At 40.4% G+C, this 21,536-nt stretch overlaps 1 protein-coding gene across 1 annotated transcript in view; it reads left to right on the top strand.

Annotated features, from left to right (window-relative positions):
* OSTM1 (osteoclastogenesis associated transmembrane protein 1) overlaps positions 1-7,414 on the top strand; it is a 40,864-nt gene extending 33,450 nt beyond the window's left edge. The window contains exon 6 of the mRNA XM_055535276.1: positions 5,339-7,414. Coding sequence (XP_055391251.1) covers positions 5,339-5,394 — 56 coding nt within the window. The 3' untranslated portion in view covers positions 5,395-7,414. The remainder of the gene's footprint in view (positions 1-5,338) is intronic.
* The last annotated feature ends 14,122 nt before the right edge of the window (positions 7,415-21,536 follow it).

Here is a 21,536-nt window from a genome sequence, read left to right on the forward strand (position 1 = left end):
AGAAGAACTATACAAAAAAGATCTTCATGACCCAGATAACCACGATGGTGTGATCACTCACCTAGAGCCAGACATCCTGGAATGTGAAGTCAAGTGGGCCTTAGGAAACATCACTACGAACAAAGCTAGTGGAAGTGATGGAATTCCAGTTGAGCTATTTCAAATCCTGGGAGATGATGCTGTGAAAGTGTTGCACTCAATATGCCAGCAAATTTGGAAAACTCAGCAGTGGCCACAGGACTGGAAAAGGTCAGTGTTCATTCCAATCCCAAAGAAGGGCAATGCCAAAGAATGCTCAAACTACCGCACAATCGCACTCATCTCACACGCTAGCAAAGTAATGCTCAAAATTCTTCAAGCCAGGTCAACAGTACGTGAACCATGAACTTCCAGGTGTTCAATCTGGATTTAGAAAAGGCAGAGGAACCAGAGATCAATCAAATTGCCAACATCCGCTGGATCATCGAAAAAGCAAGAGTTCCAGAAAAACATCTATTTCTGCTTTGTTGACTATGCCAATACCTTTGACTGTGTGGATCACAACAAACTGTGGAGAATTCTGAAAGAGATGGGGATACCTGACCACCTTACCTGGCTCCTGAGAAATTGTAGGCAGGTCAAGAAACAACAGTTAGAACTGGACATGAAACAACAGACTGGTTCCAAATCGGGAAAGGAGTACATCCAGGCTGTCTATTGTCATCCTGCTTATTTAACTTACATGCATAGTACATCATGAGAAATGCCAGGCTAAATGAAGCACTGGAATCAGGATTGCTGGGAGAAATATCAGTAACCTCAGATACGCAGATGACACCACCCTCATGGCAGAAAGTAAAGAGGAACTAAAGAGCTTCTTGGTGACAGTGAAAGAGAAGAGTGGAAAAGTTGACTTAAAACTCAACATTAGAAAACAAAGATCATGGCCTCTGGTCCCATCACTTCATGGCAAATAGATGGGGATACAATGGAAACAGTGAGAGACTTTATTTTGGGGGGCTCCAAAATCACTGCAGATGGTGATTGCAGCCATGAAATTAAAAGACGCTTGCTCCTTTGAAGAAAAGCTATGACCAACCTAGACAGCATCTTAAAAAGCAGAGACATTACTTTGCCAACAAAGGTCCATCTGATCAAAGCTATGGTTTTTCCAATAGTCTGTATGGATGTGAGAGTTAGACTATAAAGAAAGCTGAGCACCAAAGAATTAATGCTTTTGAACTGTGGTGTTGGAGAAGACTCTTGAGAGTCCCTTGGACTGCAAGGAGATCCAACCAGTCCATCCTAAAGGAGATCAGTCCTGACTATTCATTGGAAGGCCTGATGCTGAAGCTGATACTCCAATACTCTGGCCACCTGATGTGAAGAACTAACTCATTGGAAAAGACCCTGATGCTGGGAAATATTGAAGGTGGGAGGAGAAGGGGATGACAGTGTCTGAGATGGTTGGATGGCATCACCGACTCAATGGACATGAGTTTGAGTAGGCTCCGGGAGTTGGGGATGGACAGGGAAGCCTGACATGCTGCAGTCCATGGCATCACAAAGATTTGGACATGACTGAGCTACTGAACTGAACTGAACAGTAAGAGTTCACCTGATTGTACAAGTCACAAATCTTGTTGTCTCTTAATTTCTTTTAATGTCTTTCTATTTTCTTAATTCTTTTTCTTTTATTTCCCCATTCCCATATTCACTTCCCCACTCCTTTAAATTCATCAGCAAATACTGCCAGCCCTATTTCCAAAAATATATCTTAAATATATTGTCCCTTGTCAGCACTAATTCAGGGGTCCCTTGACTGATATCTGTTCATTAATTTCTTGACCCCCTACAATCCATTTTCCATATACCAGCTAGAGTGAATTTTTAAACACAAATTTTACCATGCTCCTCTCCCATTTGAAACCCTTCCTGTGTACCTGTTGCACCTAGAATAAAATACAAACTTATTCTAGGGTCTGCTCTCCAAGATGCATGTGATCTGCCTCCCATCTGCCTTCCTAAACTACTTGCATCCACCCTTCTCCGTACTCATGATGCTGTGTGTAGGTTTCTTCTCTCAGACACCAATTCATTCACACTGCCCTCCTTCCAAGGCTCTTACATTTGCCCTCTCCACTTTCATTGACTGGCTTCTTGTCATCCAGGTCTTAAGTCAAAGACCTAAGAGACCTTTTATGACCAAAGAAGATCTTCTATGACCATCTCCCCAACCTAAGAATACACCCTTCGTTTAGTTCTTATATATCATCTTTCTTTAATAGCATTTAATTGCTGTTTAAATTAACTTTTCCCCTTATTTTCTACCTTATTTGTTTGTCTACCCTGACTCAACTGTAAGTTCCATCAGAAAATGGATTTAGTTTATCTTGCTCACCACTATATCACCAGCATCTAGAAAGTACATCAGTTTAGTTCAGTCGCTCAGCTGTGTCGGACTCCTTGCGACCCCATGAATCGCAGCACGCCAGGCCTCCCTGCTGCTGCTGCTGCTAAGTCACTTCAGTCGTGTCCAACTCTGTGTGACCCCATAGATGGCAGCCCATCAGGCTCCCCTGTCCCTGGGATTCTCCAGGCAAAAACACTGGAGTGGGTTGCCATTTCCCTCTCCAATGCATGAAAGTGAAAAGTGAAAGCAAAGCCGCTCAGTCATGTCAGACTCTTAGCGACCACATGGACTGCAGCCTACCAGGCTCCTCCGTCCATGGGGTTCTCCAGGCAAGAGTACTGGAGTGAGGTGCCATTGCCTTCTCCCCAGGCCTCCCTGTCCATCACCAACTCCCGGAGTTCATTCAGACTCACATCCATCGAGTCAGTGATGCCATCCAGCCATCTCATCCTCTGTCGTCCTCTTCTCCTCCTGCCCCCAATCCCTCCCAGCATCAGAGTCTTTTCCAATGAGTCAACTCTTCACATGAGGTGGCCAAAGTACTGGAGTTTCAGCTTTGGCATCATTCCTTCCAAAGAAATCCCAGGGCTGATCTCCTTCAGAATGGACTGGTTGGATCTCCTTGCAGTCCAAGGGACTCTCATGCTATTCTTTGGAACTCTGCATTCAGATACTTATATCTTTCCTTTTCTTCTTTGCTTTTCACTTCTCTTCTTTTCACAGCTATTTGTAAGGCTTCCCCAGACAGCCATTTTGCTTTTTTGCATTTCTTTTCCATGGGGATGGTCTTAATCCCTGTCTCCTGTACAATGTCACGAACCTCAGTCCATAGTTCATCGGGCACTCTATCTATCAGATCTAGTCCCTTAAATCTATTTCTCACTTCCACTGTATAATCATAAGGGATTTGATTTAGGTCATACCTGAATGGTCTAGTGGTTTTCCCTACTTTCTTCAATTTCAGTCTGAATTTGGTAAGTTCATGATCTGAGCCACAGTCAGCTCCTGGTCTTGTTTTTGTTGACTGTATAGAGCTTCTCTACATGGCCCATAGTAAATGCTCAAAAATATTTGTGTAATAAAAGAACATTATACTTAAAGTTAGCAGTTCCTAGAGTGTGTTCCTCATAATTCTAGTCCTGTAAAATTCCTTTACATGACCTTCATAAGGTACCTGAACGTTAATTATATCCCCCAAACTTGACAATAGGACCTTTGCATAATACCTATTAATGTTTTTCAGAAGCATTGTTTAGGAATTAAATGATGAATTTAAGGAAATGTTAGCATAAGCAAATAATTCTTGTGCTATTACTTCATGGAAATTTTAATTTGCTTTTCTTTATGCTACCATTTTATACATTCCCATTCATCAAGTCCTGTGGGAATTAGGGATTTAAAAAGGAGCAAGGCACAATAGATGCCCTCAAAAAATATACTGACCATAATCCAGTCATCACAACAAATGTAGTAGAAGTGCATAAAGTGTGGTTGGACTGCAGAGAAAGAGAAGATGCACTTGGCATTAGGGATATTGGAATTTACCATTAAATGATCCCTGGGGTAGAATTTTGGATGATGTGGAGATTTATCAGATAGAGAATAAGGAAGCAAAGAAGTTACAGTTATATGTGGGTGTGTGCCTGCTAAATCGATTCAGTCCTGTCCTACTCTGCACCGCTATGGACTGTATCCTGCCATGCTCCTGTCCATGGCATTCTCTGGGCAAGAATACTGGAGTGGGTTGCCTTGCTCTCCTCCAGGGGATCTTCCCGACCCAGGGATCAAATGTGCATCTCCTGTGGCTCCTGCATTGTAGGCAGATTCTTTATCCCTGAGCCACAGGGTAATGGTTATATGTACTCACTGGTATTGCTACCTGATTGGTTTAATGAATTTGATAATTAGAAACTAGATTATATTTAATAATTAAAATTTTTAATTTCAAATTAAAATAATTATAAAATGATCAAACAACATAATTTAAAAATTTTTTTGATTTAGTTTGCTCCCCAAATCCACTGAAGGCTTAAGAAGGCTTTATCTTAGGTTGTTTTTTAGTTTAAGTTCCTTTTAAGTTTAGTCTGAAGCCATACACTGGTCTGAGGAAGTCATGCAGTCATCTTGCACTTTAGAGTAGTCAGGGGAGACCCTGATAGAAACTAGAATAGTCATTCTCATCCTTGCAATCAAAGTTGTCTGCAAAGCTTTCAAAAAACAAAAAGAAAAAGCACAACCAGATGCCTGAATACCACTGGAAACCTAAATCATAAGCAGAGATTCCTTAGTTATCCAGTGTAAGTTACCTTCATTATGGCATGATTGGTTTTAATTTCTGGAACATGAGAAACATGTTTAACTATAAGAACAAAACATATTACCTAGCCAATAACTATGATTTTCTCTATTAACTCTAATGACTCAGTCCTATCAACACCATAATCAAAATTGGTTGCATATATTTTATTAGCAGCCATTTATGTTTGTGCAATGTGTGTAATATCCAACTCACTTTGCTTTGTAAACTGTTTAAAATTTTTTTAAACATTGTCGAGTTCTTTCATTGAATTCTTTCAAGGAAACTTAGATTTGCATTTCTAGATTAGACTTCCAAATATATAGTTTTAAATTATACTTTATAGCACTTCCATTTTTTAACTAGAGTACTTTCACTTATATAACATATTTAAGATTGTAGGGTTCAGAATGACATAAATTGTCTGTTTTATTTGGTACTGCTGCTTACAAAGTCATGTGCTTCTAGCAAAGTTATGTTTTTGAGTTTAGTAGAAAAAAATAGATGTAGATTTAATTCTTATAAGATTGAATAGATTCAGATTCAAACACAGAATTAATAGATGAACACTATAGTTTACATAAAATAATGAATTATCATGTTTGGAGAATGAAATTTAAGTTAAAATATAATACTTTTTATTTATGTAGCGAAACGTCTCAAGTCCAGTACAAGCTTTGCAAACATTCAAGAAAATTCCAGTTGAAACCTACAGAATGGAGAATCAGCATCTTATCCCATGGATGAATGGTGGAAGACACAGCTTGGTCCAAAAGAAGATAAACTGTGATTTGACAAGTCAAGTTCTTAAGAAATGCAAGGACTTCAGATTTATTTTTAAATAAGAATTTTCAATTTTTCTTTCCTTTTCCACCCCATTTTTAACGGTTTGGGTATTTTTAATTTCCAGGCATAGCAATGTTGTCTATTTTAAAGTGTATTTGTTAAAATAACAAAAGATACAAGAACAATCTTTGTTTTGTTTTGTAGACATACTGTTACTGAGACTTCCTGATTTCCTTGGTTAACATAGTATGTCAAATAGCAAAGTTTTTGAAAACTAACAATTTAAAAATTAATCAGTTATAGCAAAGACTTTGAAAAAAATGTACTTGCCAAAAAGTAGCAGGTTCAAAGATTAAATTTCTCATCATTGCAGTGTTATTATCACATATATTTAATATGTCATATATTACAATTAATATGTAATTCCATCTCTAGTTTCCTTAAAGTCATTTTTGAAACCACTAAATTACAAACCTCCCAAACAATTTTTAGAACTGGGAAGGCACATTACATTTATCTTTGTAAAAAGATTTATGATAACTGGTTTCTTACTTGACTTTTATAAATAGTATTTTACACCTTATTTTTGCCTTTATTTCATAAGTAATTTGAAATCACTGGACTGCTTTATTATATTCAGGGCAAGATGGATTCTTTTTTATACCAGGGATTTGCATTGTGAAATATTAAGTTATTTGGCAATTTATAATTTATTACTATTTTAAATCAAATGTAGCATTGTCACACTGTATTTAAATTGTGATTTTTTTTTTAATAGGGATTTTTTCTTGGAAGATATGGGGAGTTTTGGAAGAAAGGAATAGGAGGCGTAAAAAAACCCTTTAAGATTCAGAAAATAGGGACCTGAGGGGATGCTCACTCTAAGACTATTGAATGGTTTATACTGCAGGCATGAGTCAGTAGAGTCTGATACAGAATGCAGTTCAGCTAAGATGATGCTTATTTTTTTCTAAATTATTAATATCAAATGAAGGTGATATATGATTAAAATGAAGTCAGATATTTCACAGTTGAAAATGAATTCCTTTTTGGAATGTTTATATAAACCTTTAAAAAAAAATTCAAAATTGTTCATGTTTTCTTCCCTCAGGTGTTTTAGTGTTTGGTGTTTCATTTGTTAATTCCTTCTCACAATCTTGGTGGAAATAGGTTTTCTTTCTTTCCTCTTTTCTTTTTTTTAGGCTTTGTTTTAAATGTTGAAAATATAAAGGCTGCTCTATATAGAAACGAGAATTTGCTTAATTGGTACAAGAATCTGAATCCCTTCATATACTGTAAAATGTTATTATAGAGAGACAAGATAATGTTTTTTATTATTTTTTTAAATGTTTACCATGTATACAGAGTGAAAGAGAAGGCCCACTCTTGGATGTGTAACATATCCAAAAGCTGTTACAGTTTTTCTAGTCTGCTGTGATCTATTTAAAATGTGCTGCTGTTTGTTCTGCTGTTACTGTTCACGCTGCTAATGCTAATAGCACTGTCTTGATTTGAAGTATATAGTTGAGGGCCATTGAAAGCAATCCTTCATTAATGCAGATAAAATCAGTTTACATGTGCAAAGTTACAAAATGGCATTTTCGATTCTGTAAGAAGTGACTCTTTGAGCACCTTTTAATATTATGTATTTCTGAAAACCCTGGCTTTTGGATACGGCTGCTCATAAGCACTTTACAAAAGAAAAGGCATCCCTTTAATATTTTTCTGGTTGAGTCATTGCTCTTTAGAAGTAGCATCAGCAATAGAATTCAAAAATAAGTATTAAGCACTATGCTAAAGTATGTAAATATTTCATTTGTAAAGTCATATTGAAAAATTCTTTGCATAGTTCTGAATTCTTAGATTCATAGTATATGTGTGTGTACCGGAATATCTTTAGTTTTTTGACACTTTGAAATAAAGGAAATAGCTTAAAGAAATTGAAGTGCTGTATTTGATTTTTAAATACTTCTTTTTTTTAACTTCAGATGTAATTGAACATCACATTTCAATTTTCAGGTACTGAGTTTCAATATGTACTTTTGAAAGTACATATTGGGACTTCCCTGGTGGTCCAGTGGTTAAGACTCTGTGCTTCCAGTGCAGGGGACACAGTTCAATCCCTGGTCAGGGAACTAAGATTGAACATACTCTGTGGCCAAATTAATTAATTTAAAAAGTACCATCTATCTTATAACTTTGCTGCAAATAAAAATGTACTTTTGGATGAAGATAATGATTTAGATTTGATAGGTAGAAATAACATCAGCTCTCCCACAGTGTGTCTCTATATCAATGAATAACAGAGTTTAGTTGGTAAATGTTACTTCTGTGGGACACTATTTTCTAATGTTTCACAGATGGGATCTATTTTCTAGTGCAGTGTACTCTCTATAAAGTGAAATGTTTTCCCAGAACGTAGGGGTTAGGGGAGCTGGCTTTCCTCATACAGTTGAAAATCCACATATAATTCCCCAAACTCAACTTCTAATAGCTCACTGTTGACCAGAAACCTTACTAATAACATAGTCAATTAACACATATTTTGTATGTTATATGCATTGTATACTGTATTCCTACAATAAAGTAAGCTGCAGAAAAGAAAATGTTATTAAGAAAATCATAAGGAAGGAAAATACATACATAGTACTGTCAATATAAGTTTATGTCATCTGTTTACAAGATGAATTGTCTGTCAATAATTACATCAGTATTGTCTCATATGGTACAAGACACTATAGATGTTATTTGTATTAGTAAAGATCCTGCATGCTACAACTAAAGATCTCATGTGCCATAACTAAAGACCCATATAGCCAAGAGAGTAAATAATGATAAAGAATAAATTATAGTGTTTCCAGAAGAAAACATGGAGATAAAAAATTTTGAAACTACAAATGGGAAGATAGGAGATACAGAGGAAACGGTGAGAAGATTTAATTAAAGTTCCTGAAGCAAAGGAGAGAGAAAAATGGAACAGAAACCATTTTTGAAAAGATAATAGCTGAGAATATTCCAAAACTGGTGAAAAACATTGTCACACATTAAGAAGTCCAAATAGAATTTAAAACAAACCCCCAAACCTAGTCACATTCATAGTAAATGAAAACTAAGGAGAAAATCATACAAACAGCTAGAGAAAAAAAGGCTTACCTTCAAGAGAACAGTAATTAAACTCATTGTTGGTTTCTCATGAGAAATAATGAAAGCCAGAAAGCAAACTGAATATTTTCAAAGTGCTAAAAGAAAGTAACTGACAATCTAGAATTCTATGCCCAGCAAAAAGTGCTCTTCAAAATTAAAAGGGGAATAAGGCATATCTGGGCATAAAGGCTGAGAGAATTATTACAAGCAGGCCTGCATTAAAGGAAATACTAAAGCTAGGTCTTCAGGCAGAAGCAAAATGAACTTAGATGGAAACCCAGTGATGTAAGAAAAAAAGATTGATGAAAAGGATAAAATAGGTAAGTCTAAATAATTATTGACTGTATACAACAATAATGCCCTGTGGGATTAAAATATACATAATGAAAACATAACAATGGCATAAAAGTCAAGGTCAGATTCTTGGAGTTAAATGTTTTAAGGTAATTGTATTATCTGGAAAATTTCAAGTGGGTACTGGTAAATAATTTTGTTTTCTTTAAATTGGACTTAAGGTACATTCTGACTCAGATCCAATTTCACTCCTTTCATGACATCTTTTATGATTTTCTTCTGCTCTTGACTCGTCATATTTAAGAAAGCAGCTTGTCATAAAGGAAAAAATAAGGACTTTAGAATCAGATCAGATCAGATCAGTCGCTCAGTCGTGTCTGACTCTTTGCGACCCCATGAATCACAGCATGCCAGGCCTCCCTGTCCATCACCAACTCCCAGAGTTCACTCAGACTCACATCCATCGAGTCAGTGATGCCATCCAGCCATCTCATCCTCTGTCGTCCCCTTCTCCTCTTGCCCCCAATCCCTCCCAGCATCAGAGTCTTTTCCAATGAGTCAACTCTTCGCATGAGGTGGCCAGAGTACTGGAGTTTCAGCTTTAACATCATTCCTGCAAAGAAATCCCAGGGCTGATCTCCTTCAGAATGGACTGGTTGGATCTCCTTGCAGTCCAGGGGACTCTCATGAGTCTTCTCCATCACCACAGTTCAAAAGCATCAATTCTTCAGCGCTCAGCCTTCTTCACAGTCCAACTCTCACATCCATACATGACCACAGGAAAGACCATAGCCTTGACTAGACGGACCTTTGTTGGCAAAGTAATGTCTCTGCTTTTGAATATGCTATCTAGGTTGGTCATAACTTTCCTTCCAAGGAGTAAGTGTCTTTTAATTTCATGGCTGCAGTCACCATCTGTAGTGATTTTGGAGCCCAGAAAAATAAAGTCTGACACTGTTTCCACTGTTCCCCATCTATTTCCCATGAAGTGATGGGACCAGATGCCATGATCTTCATTTTCTGAATGTTAGAATCAGACCTGGGATTAAACTCCTGCTTTTCCCCTTTCTTGGACAATTTACTTCCCCTTCCTTGAACAAGTGGGAGGTACTAATACTGGCCCCACAAGATTATTGTGCAAATTACATGAGATTATGAATAGCCTACAGTGCAGTGCGCAATACCCCATTGTGGTATTAAGTACTAAGTAGTACTTCATACTGCTTAGTAAGTACTAGTTTTTTCTTTTTGACAGTAGTACTCACAAATTGTGGTACACAATTTGGCACTTGATTAGACATCTTCTCACATTGTTTCCTAGGTTTCTTATGTTTGGGATTATTATCCCTCTCCTGACTAGACTAATCTTTTCCAGTTCAAGGACTATATCGCAATTTCCTCTTGTACCCGGTCAATGAATGATTTTTGGAGTCAGGGTAACACTTTTTTGAAGAAAGTAAGTGGAAAAACACTGTTTCCCTGAACTACACACTGTTTTGTAGCAGATCCACTCAGAAGGATGTTTGAGACCTTGAAGAAAAGTCCTTCAGCTGCCCTTGAAAAATATAAATGGTGAAAACACAACTATTTAATGGAAAGAGAAAAGTGCTATCTTGCCATTCAGGAACCCTCCAGTTTAAGCACTGAAGATTCCAGGCTGGAACCAGTGCCAAGGATCACAGATTGCTGCCCTTAAATCTAGCATCTTAAGTTGCATACAATACCTTTTCTGGGCAAGAGTTCCATCTGCTTAATCTCTACTAAATGCGTGTATATTAGATCTGACTCTTGAAAAATACCAAGTTAAATCGGACAGTTAAAATAAAACCAACATCATGCCCATAACTGGTTTAATTTATCTTTCCTTTCAGTAATCCCACACATTACCTACTTATTTGCTGTAATGAACATGCCATTCAGCTAAAATAAGATTAACTGCTTAAACCGCAGCATTACAGGCAGAGAACATTAATGCCGCTTTGTGTTTCATTGTAAGGTTCAGCAGTTAAACGATATGGTGTTGTCGTTTCTTCCTTTGTAATCAAGATGGTTTCACTTAGGATTAGTGCTCCCCAGCCAATTCTCCTGATGGAACATTTGAAGCAGCACATTTCTATGTCTAGGTTACAGCCTGGCAGCAATAGCAACCTTCAGAATCAAACCTGTTGGCCTCATCAGCACTCAAATTGCATCGCTCTTTGTGAAGCCCCCCTCTGCTCTCACAATGATGAAAATCTTGCTTGCCATGCAGACTGTGGAAGGAAAATTGGAAGGGGGCTTGACCATGCTTCTGGAAAATAGCACTGTGATAACTCAGGTGTGATCAGAGTTGAGAAAATTAACCCAAGCGTCCCACAAGTGAATGTACATTTGGCTGTTCTCTGCATCAAGGTCAAATCCCATTTCAACAGATTTTTCTAGACAATTCCAGCCCCACTTATCTCTCTTTTCTTTGAACTCTAATTGTAATCATACTTCTCCTTACATAACTTAAGGCTGATTATTTACTGATTTATATAATTCATATCATTGTTCTATAGGGGCTAAGATTATCACTTCAGTTAGACTGCAGGCTCTCAGAAGTCAGGGACTAACATTTGTATGGTCCTGACCCCCAAAGAAGGGCCCAGTAATTGCTCCTTGACTGAAGGAAATAACCTGTGTGATGTGACTCATTACGACTCTACCTGGATAGTTCAGAGTGGGGACCATCAGCCTCAACTGAGCCTGCAGGGCACCTCATTCTCATCATGCCTTCTCCTCTAGGGAGCATGTTCTGTTTTCATGGTTCATCAAAAACGAAGGGAGGCAACATGGTGACCAACAGATTTTCCCATTCACTCATTGATTTATTCCTTCAGTAAAAGTTTATTAAGCACCTGTTGTGTGCTAGTGGGTTTCCCTGGTATAAAGCATAAAGTGTAGTCGGTTAAGAATCTATCCGCAAGGCAGGAGATGCAGGTTTGATCCCTGGTAGGGAAGATCCCCTGGAGAAGGAATAGCAACCCACTCTAGTATTCTTGCCTGGGAAATCCCATGGACAGAGAAGTCTGGCAGGCTACAGTCCGTGGAGTCACAAGAGTCGGACACGACTGTGCGATGAAACCACTATCACCATTGTGTGCTAAGTCTCGCTTCTCAGCACTCTAAGAACTGAGAAACTTCTTGCTGACTATTTTGAACGAAATGGGGGAAAACAGTTTAAAAGAACTAGAAGAAAACTTCTTTCTTCTCAGACACTTCCCTTCAACCCCAACTTTTGAGCAGGAGCTCACTTCAGTAGAGCTTCCTTTCACCATGTTTATTCACCACTGCTTCCCATTCTTGTCTCTCCTCCTACTTAAATTGCTGTGATGGTTGGGAGGGTTCCTACGCTGCCTCCCTGGCTGTGACAATAGCCAGCTATTGATTTTCTTGTGTGAAACTGGTTTGCTCAGGTCTCTGTTGTGCAGGCTGCACTTGCTATGTTGGATGGGTTCCAGCATGCTCCTCTGGCTAGGATTTAACATGAATCAGGATTCCTCAGTGGGCAGGAAGAAGGTGGGGAGGGAAGAGGAAGATTAGGTGGGTTCTGCCCTCTGCCCACGGCATCTGATGAAGTCTTAATCTGTCTTGGATATATCTCCACCCTCAGCCTAATAATTGTTGACCAGGTTTTGACCCTTCCAGGGAAAAACCAGAGCCTCAGTTGCCTGGGAATCATCTTAAGCTGGTTGGGGAGTAGCAGAACAGCCGCCATCTGAGCTGGACTTCTCAGGAAACCTGAGGTCATGCCCTTGACAGTTGTGAGACCAACAGTGATCCACCCTACTTCCTTGCTTCCTTCATTTTCCTACTAGAAATATGGTTATACTAGAAGGATTGATTTAGAATCAAGAGGGAACTTAATCACCTCTATTCCTTATTTCTCAGGTGTAGAAAATTCAACTAGTCAAAATGGTTCACACAGGCAGACAGAGCCATAGTGGCAGGGCCAGAGCAGTGACCCAGGTCCCCTGACTCCTGGGGAGGAGCTCTGATAAGCCGTACCATCTCTCACCATTCCCTTCTCCATCACTCTGTTCCCACACCTCCTTTAAGTGTCGCTCATCTAGTCCTTCTCTTGACTGACTCACTGTTTTTCTTCTTACAATTTCAAAAGCAAAAACTACCAGTATAAGAAGAAAAACAATAAAAATAAGCAAAATTGGCTCCCTCAACATCCTCCTAAACACCTTTGATTTGTCCATAGTTTGCTAACAAATATTTTTTAGATACCAACCTGCTTAAGCACTCATTTCTTTGAATTTACAGTGGACTCATAGAAGTTAAGTGTATTTTTAATAGAAAGAGCATGTTGTTAACTTTTTTTCATTCTTTTTTTTCAGTTCAGACTTGTACAAGTGACAGAAATCCAACTCAGACTAGTTTAAGCATTAAAGGAGATTTATTGGATTACATAACTGGGAAGTTCAGGAATTGATCTGGCTTCCGGTTTGATTGGACTGAGGAACTCAAGGGAGATTGCCACCTTCACCCTCTACTCATTTGTCTATATTGTCTTCATTTTTTCCTACTGCGGACAGGTGTTCTTCACATACACCTTCATGAAAAAAGTATGGCTGCAGGCAGTCCCCATTCACATAGTACTTCCAAAAAGAAAGACCCCATTCTCCTCTGCTGCTGCTGCTGCTAAGTCGCTTCAGCCGTATCCGGCTCTGTGCGACCCCAGAGACAGCAGCCCACCAGGCTCCCCCATCCCTGGGATTCTCCAGGCAAGAACACTGGAGTGGGTTGCCATTTCCTTCTCCAGTGCATGAAAGTGAAAAGTGAAAGTGAAGTCACTCAGTCCAACTCATAGCGACCTCATGGACTGCAGCCTACCAGGCTCCTCTGTCCATGGGATTTTCCAGGCAAGAGTACTGGAATGGGGAGTCATTGCCTTCTCCGCCTTCTCCTCTAGCTCCAAATTAATCTTAGAAAAGGGATCTAATTGGCCCAGGCTGGGGCATATTCCTTTCCCTGGACCAATCACTGTGCCCAGGAGAATGAGGTGGGGTGACTGGCTGGGCCTAAGAGTCTATGACTGGCTGCTTCTCCCACTACTTCCCCGCCCTCTCCCATCTGCCACCCCACCAGTGTATTCAAAGGGCAGAGTCCTACAATTTGGCAGCTTAGCCAGTATCACATGGAACGATAGGGGAGCAACACCCTACAAAAAGAAACTCTTTTGAAAAGACAAAATTGGTAGCTTCCTATTTTAAACACCTTCTCCCTGAAAACAATCTACTTCTGAGTCCTTCAGAGCAGATATCTCTCTGTAACCTTTCCGGTCCCATTGGATACCTCACTTTTCAGTACCACTGACAAGGTCCATTGCAGTATCTGCTTACTGGGTTCAATTCCATTTCCACCTTACTGGGGTTCAATTCCATTTTCTCTCTTTCCTGACCACTTAAAACCTCACCAGAGTTAATATCTTTCTATTGCAATTCTGATCTTACCTCCTCATCTACTCAAAAATCTTTGACACTCCAGTCCTATGAATTATGGAAGGCCACAGGGTAGCAGAATAAACTTGTCAGGCAATTTTCGTGGCTGTTAGCTGAATCCATACCTCAGTAGTCAAAGATAAACCTCAGACCATTATACCAGCCTGTCTCCATCTCCCAGATATGACATGCATTCTGTAATTCTAGTTACAGTCAATGTTATTTTAATCTGGATCTGTGCTCTGAATGTTGGGTGTGTTTGGGCAAGGGCAACAATCTAAGACAAGGTCTACTGATTGCTCGTGTTTGGAAACCACACTCTGAGCAGAGTTTAAGGTGGGGCAAAATAAGACAGTACAGTTTTCTTTTTAAAGAAAAGAAACACTACCTGGAGATAGCCTCAGATGCCAACCTCACTTTTAAAGTCAATCACAAGTTCCAGGTTGTTATTTGTGCTTCTGATTGACTGGCTATAATTGAGTCCCCATGACTCTCGTAAATGGCCCAAAGAACTCAGGGAAACACACTGACCAGTTTATTATATAATTAATGATATGGTGGAGGATGTGAATGAAGAACCAGATGAAGAGATACCTAGGAGAGGCCCAGAAGGGCCTGAGTGCAGGACCTTCTGTCCCTGTGGAGTTGGGGTATGTCACCGTCTGAACTTGGAAATTCTTCAACACTCCCACCCCCCCCCCCACATTCTGGGGATTTTAAGGAAGGCTTAGTTACATCAATTATTAACTTGATCTCCAGACCCTTTCCAGACTTTCCCAGAGGATGCGGTTGGGATTGAAGCTCCAATCTTCTAATTATAGATCGGTCTTTATGGTTACCAGGCCAATTCCGAAGCTATTCAAGGGCCTACCAAGAGTTTCCTCATTAGAACAACAAAATTCCTATCACTTAAAATTCCAAGGGCTTTAGGAGCTCTGTGTCAGGAACTGGGGTCACAGACCAAATATTAGAACAAAAGATGCTCCTAGTGCTCTTATCTGGAGAAGGCAATGGCACCCCATCCCAGTACTCTTGCCTGGAAAATCCCATGGGCGCTGGAGCCTGGTAGGCTGCAGTCCATGGGGTCGCAAAGAGTCAGACACAACTAATCGACTTCCCTTTCACTTTTCACTTTCATGCATTGGAGAAGGAAATGGCAACCCACTCCAGTGTTCTTGCCTGGAGAATCCCAGGGACGGGGGAGCCTGGTGGGCTGCCGTCTCTGCGGTCGCACAGAGTCAGACACGACTGAAGCGACTTAGCAGCAGCAGCAGTGCTCTTATCACTTAGAAAATTCCAAGGCTTTTAGGAGCTCTGTGCCAGGAACTGGGCGGCGGAGACCCAGACATATTTTCTATTATTTTTACAAGGCCGTTTATCTTTCTCCCCTTCCTCCATCCTGCTGCTTGGAATATGGCTGTGATGGCTAGGATTCCATTTTGAAAGAAAAGGCAAGGGCTATACATAGCAGAGCCACAAGCCTGAGTCCTTGACACCATGGAACCCCCTACCAACTCAGGCCTGACCACTCAGATTTTATGTGAAGAAGGAACAAACTTCCATGCTGCTTAAACTACTCTTGTCTTGAGGTTTTGGTCATTCACAATTAAGCCAATACCAATTGATTTAGTATATTTCAGGTGAAGCAGATCAGCAGAAGGATTCTATTTTGTACTAAAGGACAAAGGAATGTGTCATGTCACTCAGGAAGGGGTGAGTGTGTGAAAAGGGTGAAAAGTAGACAATCATTTTGATGGGGTTTATAGGAGTAATGCTACTTCCTAAAAGAAACAGAGGCCAAGGATTTTGAACTCTCTTTTTTTCTCTAATAGTCCTTAATCTTAAGCCAGTGCAAATCCTGTGAGCAATCAATGTCCATATTAAAATAATAATAGTGTTCTATAATGTGTATGACTATTAGTTTCACAAATATGAAACACTGAACAATTAGTAGAGAGAAAAACATGCCTTATCACATAGTTTGAAAACTGAAATATAAAGATAGATGATAATAAAAAAAGAAGTGCTCCAACTTATTGAGTCTTCTCTTTTAAGCACTGTGCTGTGCTAAGTATTTTACAAACATTATCTTGCTTAATCCTAATAATAATTTTATTTGTTAAATGAATTACATACTCTTTAGCTCCATTTTCTGGATGAGATACTTAACTGATACTTGGAAAGAAAGGTTAAGCATACCCAGAATCCTACAATCAATAAGAACAGATTCCAACACCCATACTCCTAAGCAATACTCTGACTGAAGTTGTGAAGAAATATATTCTACCAAATCGAGATCTCTTTTAATAGTTTCATGTTGAAAATGAGTTTCAGTTGGTGTTTCAGTCAGGTTCCCCACAGATAGTTCAATGGAGAGACTGTAAGAATGGGGCTACCTCCAGGGGTGTGGGTGCGGTTAAGAAAATGAATGAAGGATATTGAGGCACTCAGAGTCCGGCACCAGCAGGAAGCCATTATTTCTCTTAGGGCTAAAGGGGAAGAAAAAGTGGCCTTGGAGTCTGGCCAGATTTGGAGCTCCCTGAGGGGAGCCATAGGTGTGGAACATCACAGTGATCAAGAGAGACACAGCTACTCAGGAGGGAGGGCAGAGAATAAAGCCTGACACCTCTCTCCTCCCGCCCTCTCATTGGAAGGGGTCGTCTCCTTGAGCATAGAGCAGAGCTGGGAAAGACTTTGAATAGGTCTAGAAGGCAAGCAGAGGAATTAAAGCCAGCACAGTCCATCTATGAGCTACAAGAGCTCTGCAATCCAGCCATCGTTCAGACTTTTCTAGAAAATGGACTCTTTTTTTTTTTTTTAAACCTTACAATATTGTATTGGTTTTGCCATACATCAACTCGATGCAGGATACAGGAAAACGGACTCTTTGGGCAGTTCATTGTGGGAAAAATTCCTTAAGACTGAGAGCAGCTCTCAGAGCTCAGTATCCACTCACTTCCTTACTCTGCTTTCAAAAATGACCCTGCTTCAGAAGTCTACAGGGCAGTGTAGGCAGTTCAGTCCTGCAGTTCCTGGGTTCTTTTCCTCCCCATGGCCTCTCTAGTGATTCTTTAGAACAGTCTCAGCCTGTACTGCTGTATTCCTTCATGCCACGGGAAGAGAAGCAGCTGGCAGAGTAAAGAGGTGAGTAGATGATGGTCAGACAAAAAGCTGCTTCAATGATTAAGACGTTTCTTGCTGCTGCTGCTGCTGCTAAGTCGCTTCAGTTGTGTCCGACTCTGTGTGACCCCAGAGATGGCAGCCCACCAGGCTTCCCTGTCCCTGGGATTCTCCAGGCAAGAACACTGGAGTGGGTTGTCATTTCCTTCTCCAATGCATGAAAGTGAAAAGTGAAAGTGAAGTCGCTCAGTTGTGCCCAACTCTTAGCGACCCCATGGACTGCAGCCTACCAGGCTCCTCTGTCCATGGATTTTCCAGGCAAGAGTACTGGAGTGGGGTGCCATTGCCTTCTCTGAAGACTTTTCTTAGTTGGGCCCAATCTAGTTACTTATTTTCTGAAAATCCATGGGAACCAAAAACTTGTTTTAAACTGCAGTAGGAGAAGGCAATGGCACCCCACTCCAGTACTCTTGCCTGGGAACTCCAACGTGTGGAGGAGCCTGGTAGGCTGCAGTCCATGTGGTCGCTAAGAGTTGGGCACAACTGAGCGACTTCACTTTCACTTTTCACTTTCATGCATTGGAGAAGGAAATGGCAACCCACTCCAGTGTTCTTGCCTGGAGAATCCCAGGGACGGAGGAGCCTGGTAGGCTGCCGTCTATGGGGTCACACAGAATTGGACACGACTGAAGCAACTTAGCAGCAGCAGCAGCAGACACCTCTTAAATGATAAGCAATGATGGGCTAAGGCCCATACCACTATCAGTTGTGTGTATCTCATATTATTCACAAATTTTTTGTTAAAAGAAAGTAAGAGAGGTGCAGGCAATCTGTGAGAAAATATTTTGTGTGAAATGCAGGATTCATGAATCTTTTGACTTCTGAAGAAGGAAAAAATTCTAAACTTTGTAGCTTCTCAGAGGATATTTTGCAGGCATTAGCCAGGAAGAAAAAGTGGTATATAAAGAAAAGGAAAAGGCAAATTCTGGTCACTTAAGTCTCTGGAAAGCATAAGTGAGTGAGTGAAACTGCCAGCCTACCATGCAACCTTGTTTTAATGAGAAACAATCTGAAAAAACTTCAGCAGCCCACAAAGTCCAAACCAGGGCTTTTATAAGCAGATATTGCCACTTTTCCCTGGAGAAGGGAATGGCAACTCACTCTAGTATTCTTTTCTGGCAAATTCCATCGACAGAGGAGCCTGGCAGGCTACAGTCCATGGGGTCACAAAAGTCGGACACGACTGAGAAACTTCACTTTCACCTTCATTGCCACTTTGGGGCCACTAGGAAAAAAACCTTTAGGCGAATTATAAAATGGTACCCTTAGGAATTGTGAAAATTATGTCATTCTACTTTTCAAATACATGGTGATAAATCCACATTATATATCTGTTTTTGTGGTTAAGTTTAATTTTTAAAGTAACTTTAAAATTATATTTTGGTAACTTGTTTTTCTACCTTTGTATCCTTTCACAAAGCAATTTTGTCCTATTTTTCTGTTTGTGATGATCACTTAAGGACTTTTATATTTATATAAAGTAATAATTCCAGTTCTGGCTTAAGTAAGCAAAACCCCCCAAATTAAGGAGAGAATATTTCTATCTTGCTGAAAAAACATATATTTCTGGTCCTTATATTTTCACTTGGGCTTTTGCCATGCCACCAAAATAAGAAAATGAAGCCCTTTGAAAAGTGGTGATGTAGATGGGGAATTTCTTTTAGTAAAGAGTGCTTAAGAGGAAAGTAGAATTACTCATCCCCCTAAAAAAGGGTCTGCAGAATTATAGTCTTCAGAGATGCTACTCCCTCTCTCTCTGAGATTTAATTTAACATGTACATTAACATATTAAAGGCTCTGAGAATTTCTGCAAGAAAGTTACTGCTTAACATTTGTTTTACTCCTCATTATTTTTCCTTCTGCAAGGCTCTATAATTTCTATAACCATTGAAGTTATTAAGAAAAACCAAAAGGATACTTTGGGGAATGCTATCTTGAGCTGAGTTTCCCCTAACCACAGTGCCTGTGCATGTGAGTGTTAATCACTTAATCATGTCTGACTCTTTGCAACCCCATGGAGGGTAACTCACCAGACTCCTCTGTCCATGGAATTTTCCAGGCAAGAATACTGGAGTGGGTTGCCATTCCCTTCTCCAGGGGATCTTCCTGACCCAGGGATTGAACCCCAGTCCCCTGCGTTGTAGGCAGACTCTTTACTGTCTGAGCCACCAGGGAAGCCCCCTAACTACAGTATAGCTCACTGTAAAGATTTTTTTGTCAAATTGTTTTGAAATATTTAAGCTATGGCAGCAAGAGTCTGGTTTCAAGAAAGTTTCTATGGGGACCAAATCTCGACTTTAAGCGGGAGAACTGGCCTGTGTAGCGTGTGCCCAGCACCACCAAGAACAACAACATCTGAGACCCTTGCTCTGTTATTTACCCTCTTCACCTGATTTCCTGAGAAGTTCCTGATGTCCTCTGCCTGAACTTTCCTCTTATCTCTTATTTTTGGCCTATTAAAAATCCCCCGGGACGGGGTGGGGGTGGTGAGATGACATGAAACAAAAAGCACTTGATACGCCTCTGGTGTTGGCTCCCGTCCCCCGCTCTCATTCACATCTACCCCTTAAATTCTATCTGCTTCCAGTCACTCCAGAAATAATCCAGCCAGATTCAGTTTACCCTCAAGCCCTGGCACTGGATTGTGTCCATTCACTCAGTCATTGAAGACATATTTCTGTCCCCCTAAGTAAGGTGAGGCAGGCGGTGTGCCAGGCCCTGGGGCTCCTGCAGGGACCCAGACAGACAGGGGCCTGAGCTCACAGAGCTCTTGATCTAATGACAAAGCTAATGAGGTGGGCTAGTGCCCAGGTCGGAGAAGGCAATGGCACCCCACTCCAGCACTCTTACCTGGAAAATCCCATGGACGGAGGAGCCTGGTGGGCTGCAGTCCATGGAGTTGCTAGGAGTCGGACATGACTGAGCGACACTATGTTCACTTTTCACTTTCATGCATTGGAGAAGGAAATGGCAACCCACTCCAGTGTTCTTGCCTGGAGAATCCCAGGGATGGGGGAGCCTGGTGGGCTGCCGTTTCTGGGGTCGCACAGAGTCGGATACGACTGAAGTGACTTCGCAGCAGCAGCAGCAGTGCCCAGGTCAGGAACCAGGCAGGTCCTGGGTGAGAAAACCAGGTGTTATGAACTGTTAAAGAGCAGGGGGACTGGAACTTAGTCTTAGCAATTATATTTTATTTAAAATTGTAAATCTTTTTAAAATAAAATGGTTTTTGTCTCTTTGGCTGTTTTAATTTTACATGAAAAGCAAAGTTGGCTAAAAAAGCATGGTGAGTTCTCTCTAAATTAAGCTATCTTATAGGTAATATAACCATAACCAAGAGTACTTTGTGGCTGCATATTCTAATTTCAGTAAAACAAGTAGAGACCAGTTAAAAGCTTCTTCAGGACTGGTTTAACTTAAAACTTCTAAATGCTAAGTGAATGGTAGGTACTCACCTATTTGAGACAAATTTTTTTTTTTTTTTAATGAAGACCATTTTTAGGCACAAATTCTTTTGAACTGATGACTGTGATTTTTTTTTTAAAGGTGCTTCTCAGGATGGGTTTGGAGCAAACCCCTGGCCTTGGATATTTGGAGAAGAATGAGGTTTCTGGGAATCAGATCAGGAAACCTGGCTTCAGGCAGACAATGGTCTCTTTCTCTTCCTTGCTCTTTGTGATTATGAAATTCTACCTATCCCCACTTCTCCTTTTCCAGACACACAGGGACTGGCAGCTTTTTGGAAGCTTCAGCTGTTTCCCGAGCCACCGCCCTGCCCGCCATGGGTGTTGGCCTGAGGGACGGGAGATGAGTGCTGCTCTGGGAGGGGAATAGTGGTCACTTTCACAGACCACTTCAGGTGAGAGATTTTATCCAGCTTTCTAGGTCAAGATGTAGTCAGGAGCAACTCAGGGGAAATTTACCACCAAACTCCAGAGTCCTGGGGGTGTAATGTACAGCATAATGACTATAG

This window comes from Bubalus kerabau, chromosome 9, assembly GCF_029407905.1.
Source record: "Bubalus kerabau isolate K-KA32 ecotype Philippines breed swamp buffalo chromosome 9, PCC_UOA_SB_1v2, whole genome shotgun sequence".
NCBI lineage: Eukaryota > Metazoa > Chordata > Mammalia > Artiodactyla > Bovidae > Bubalus > Bubalus kerabau.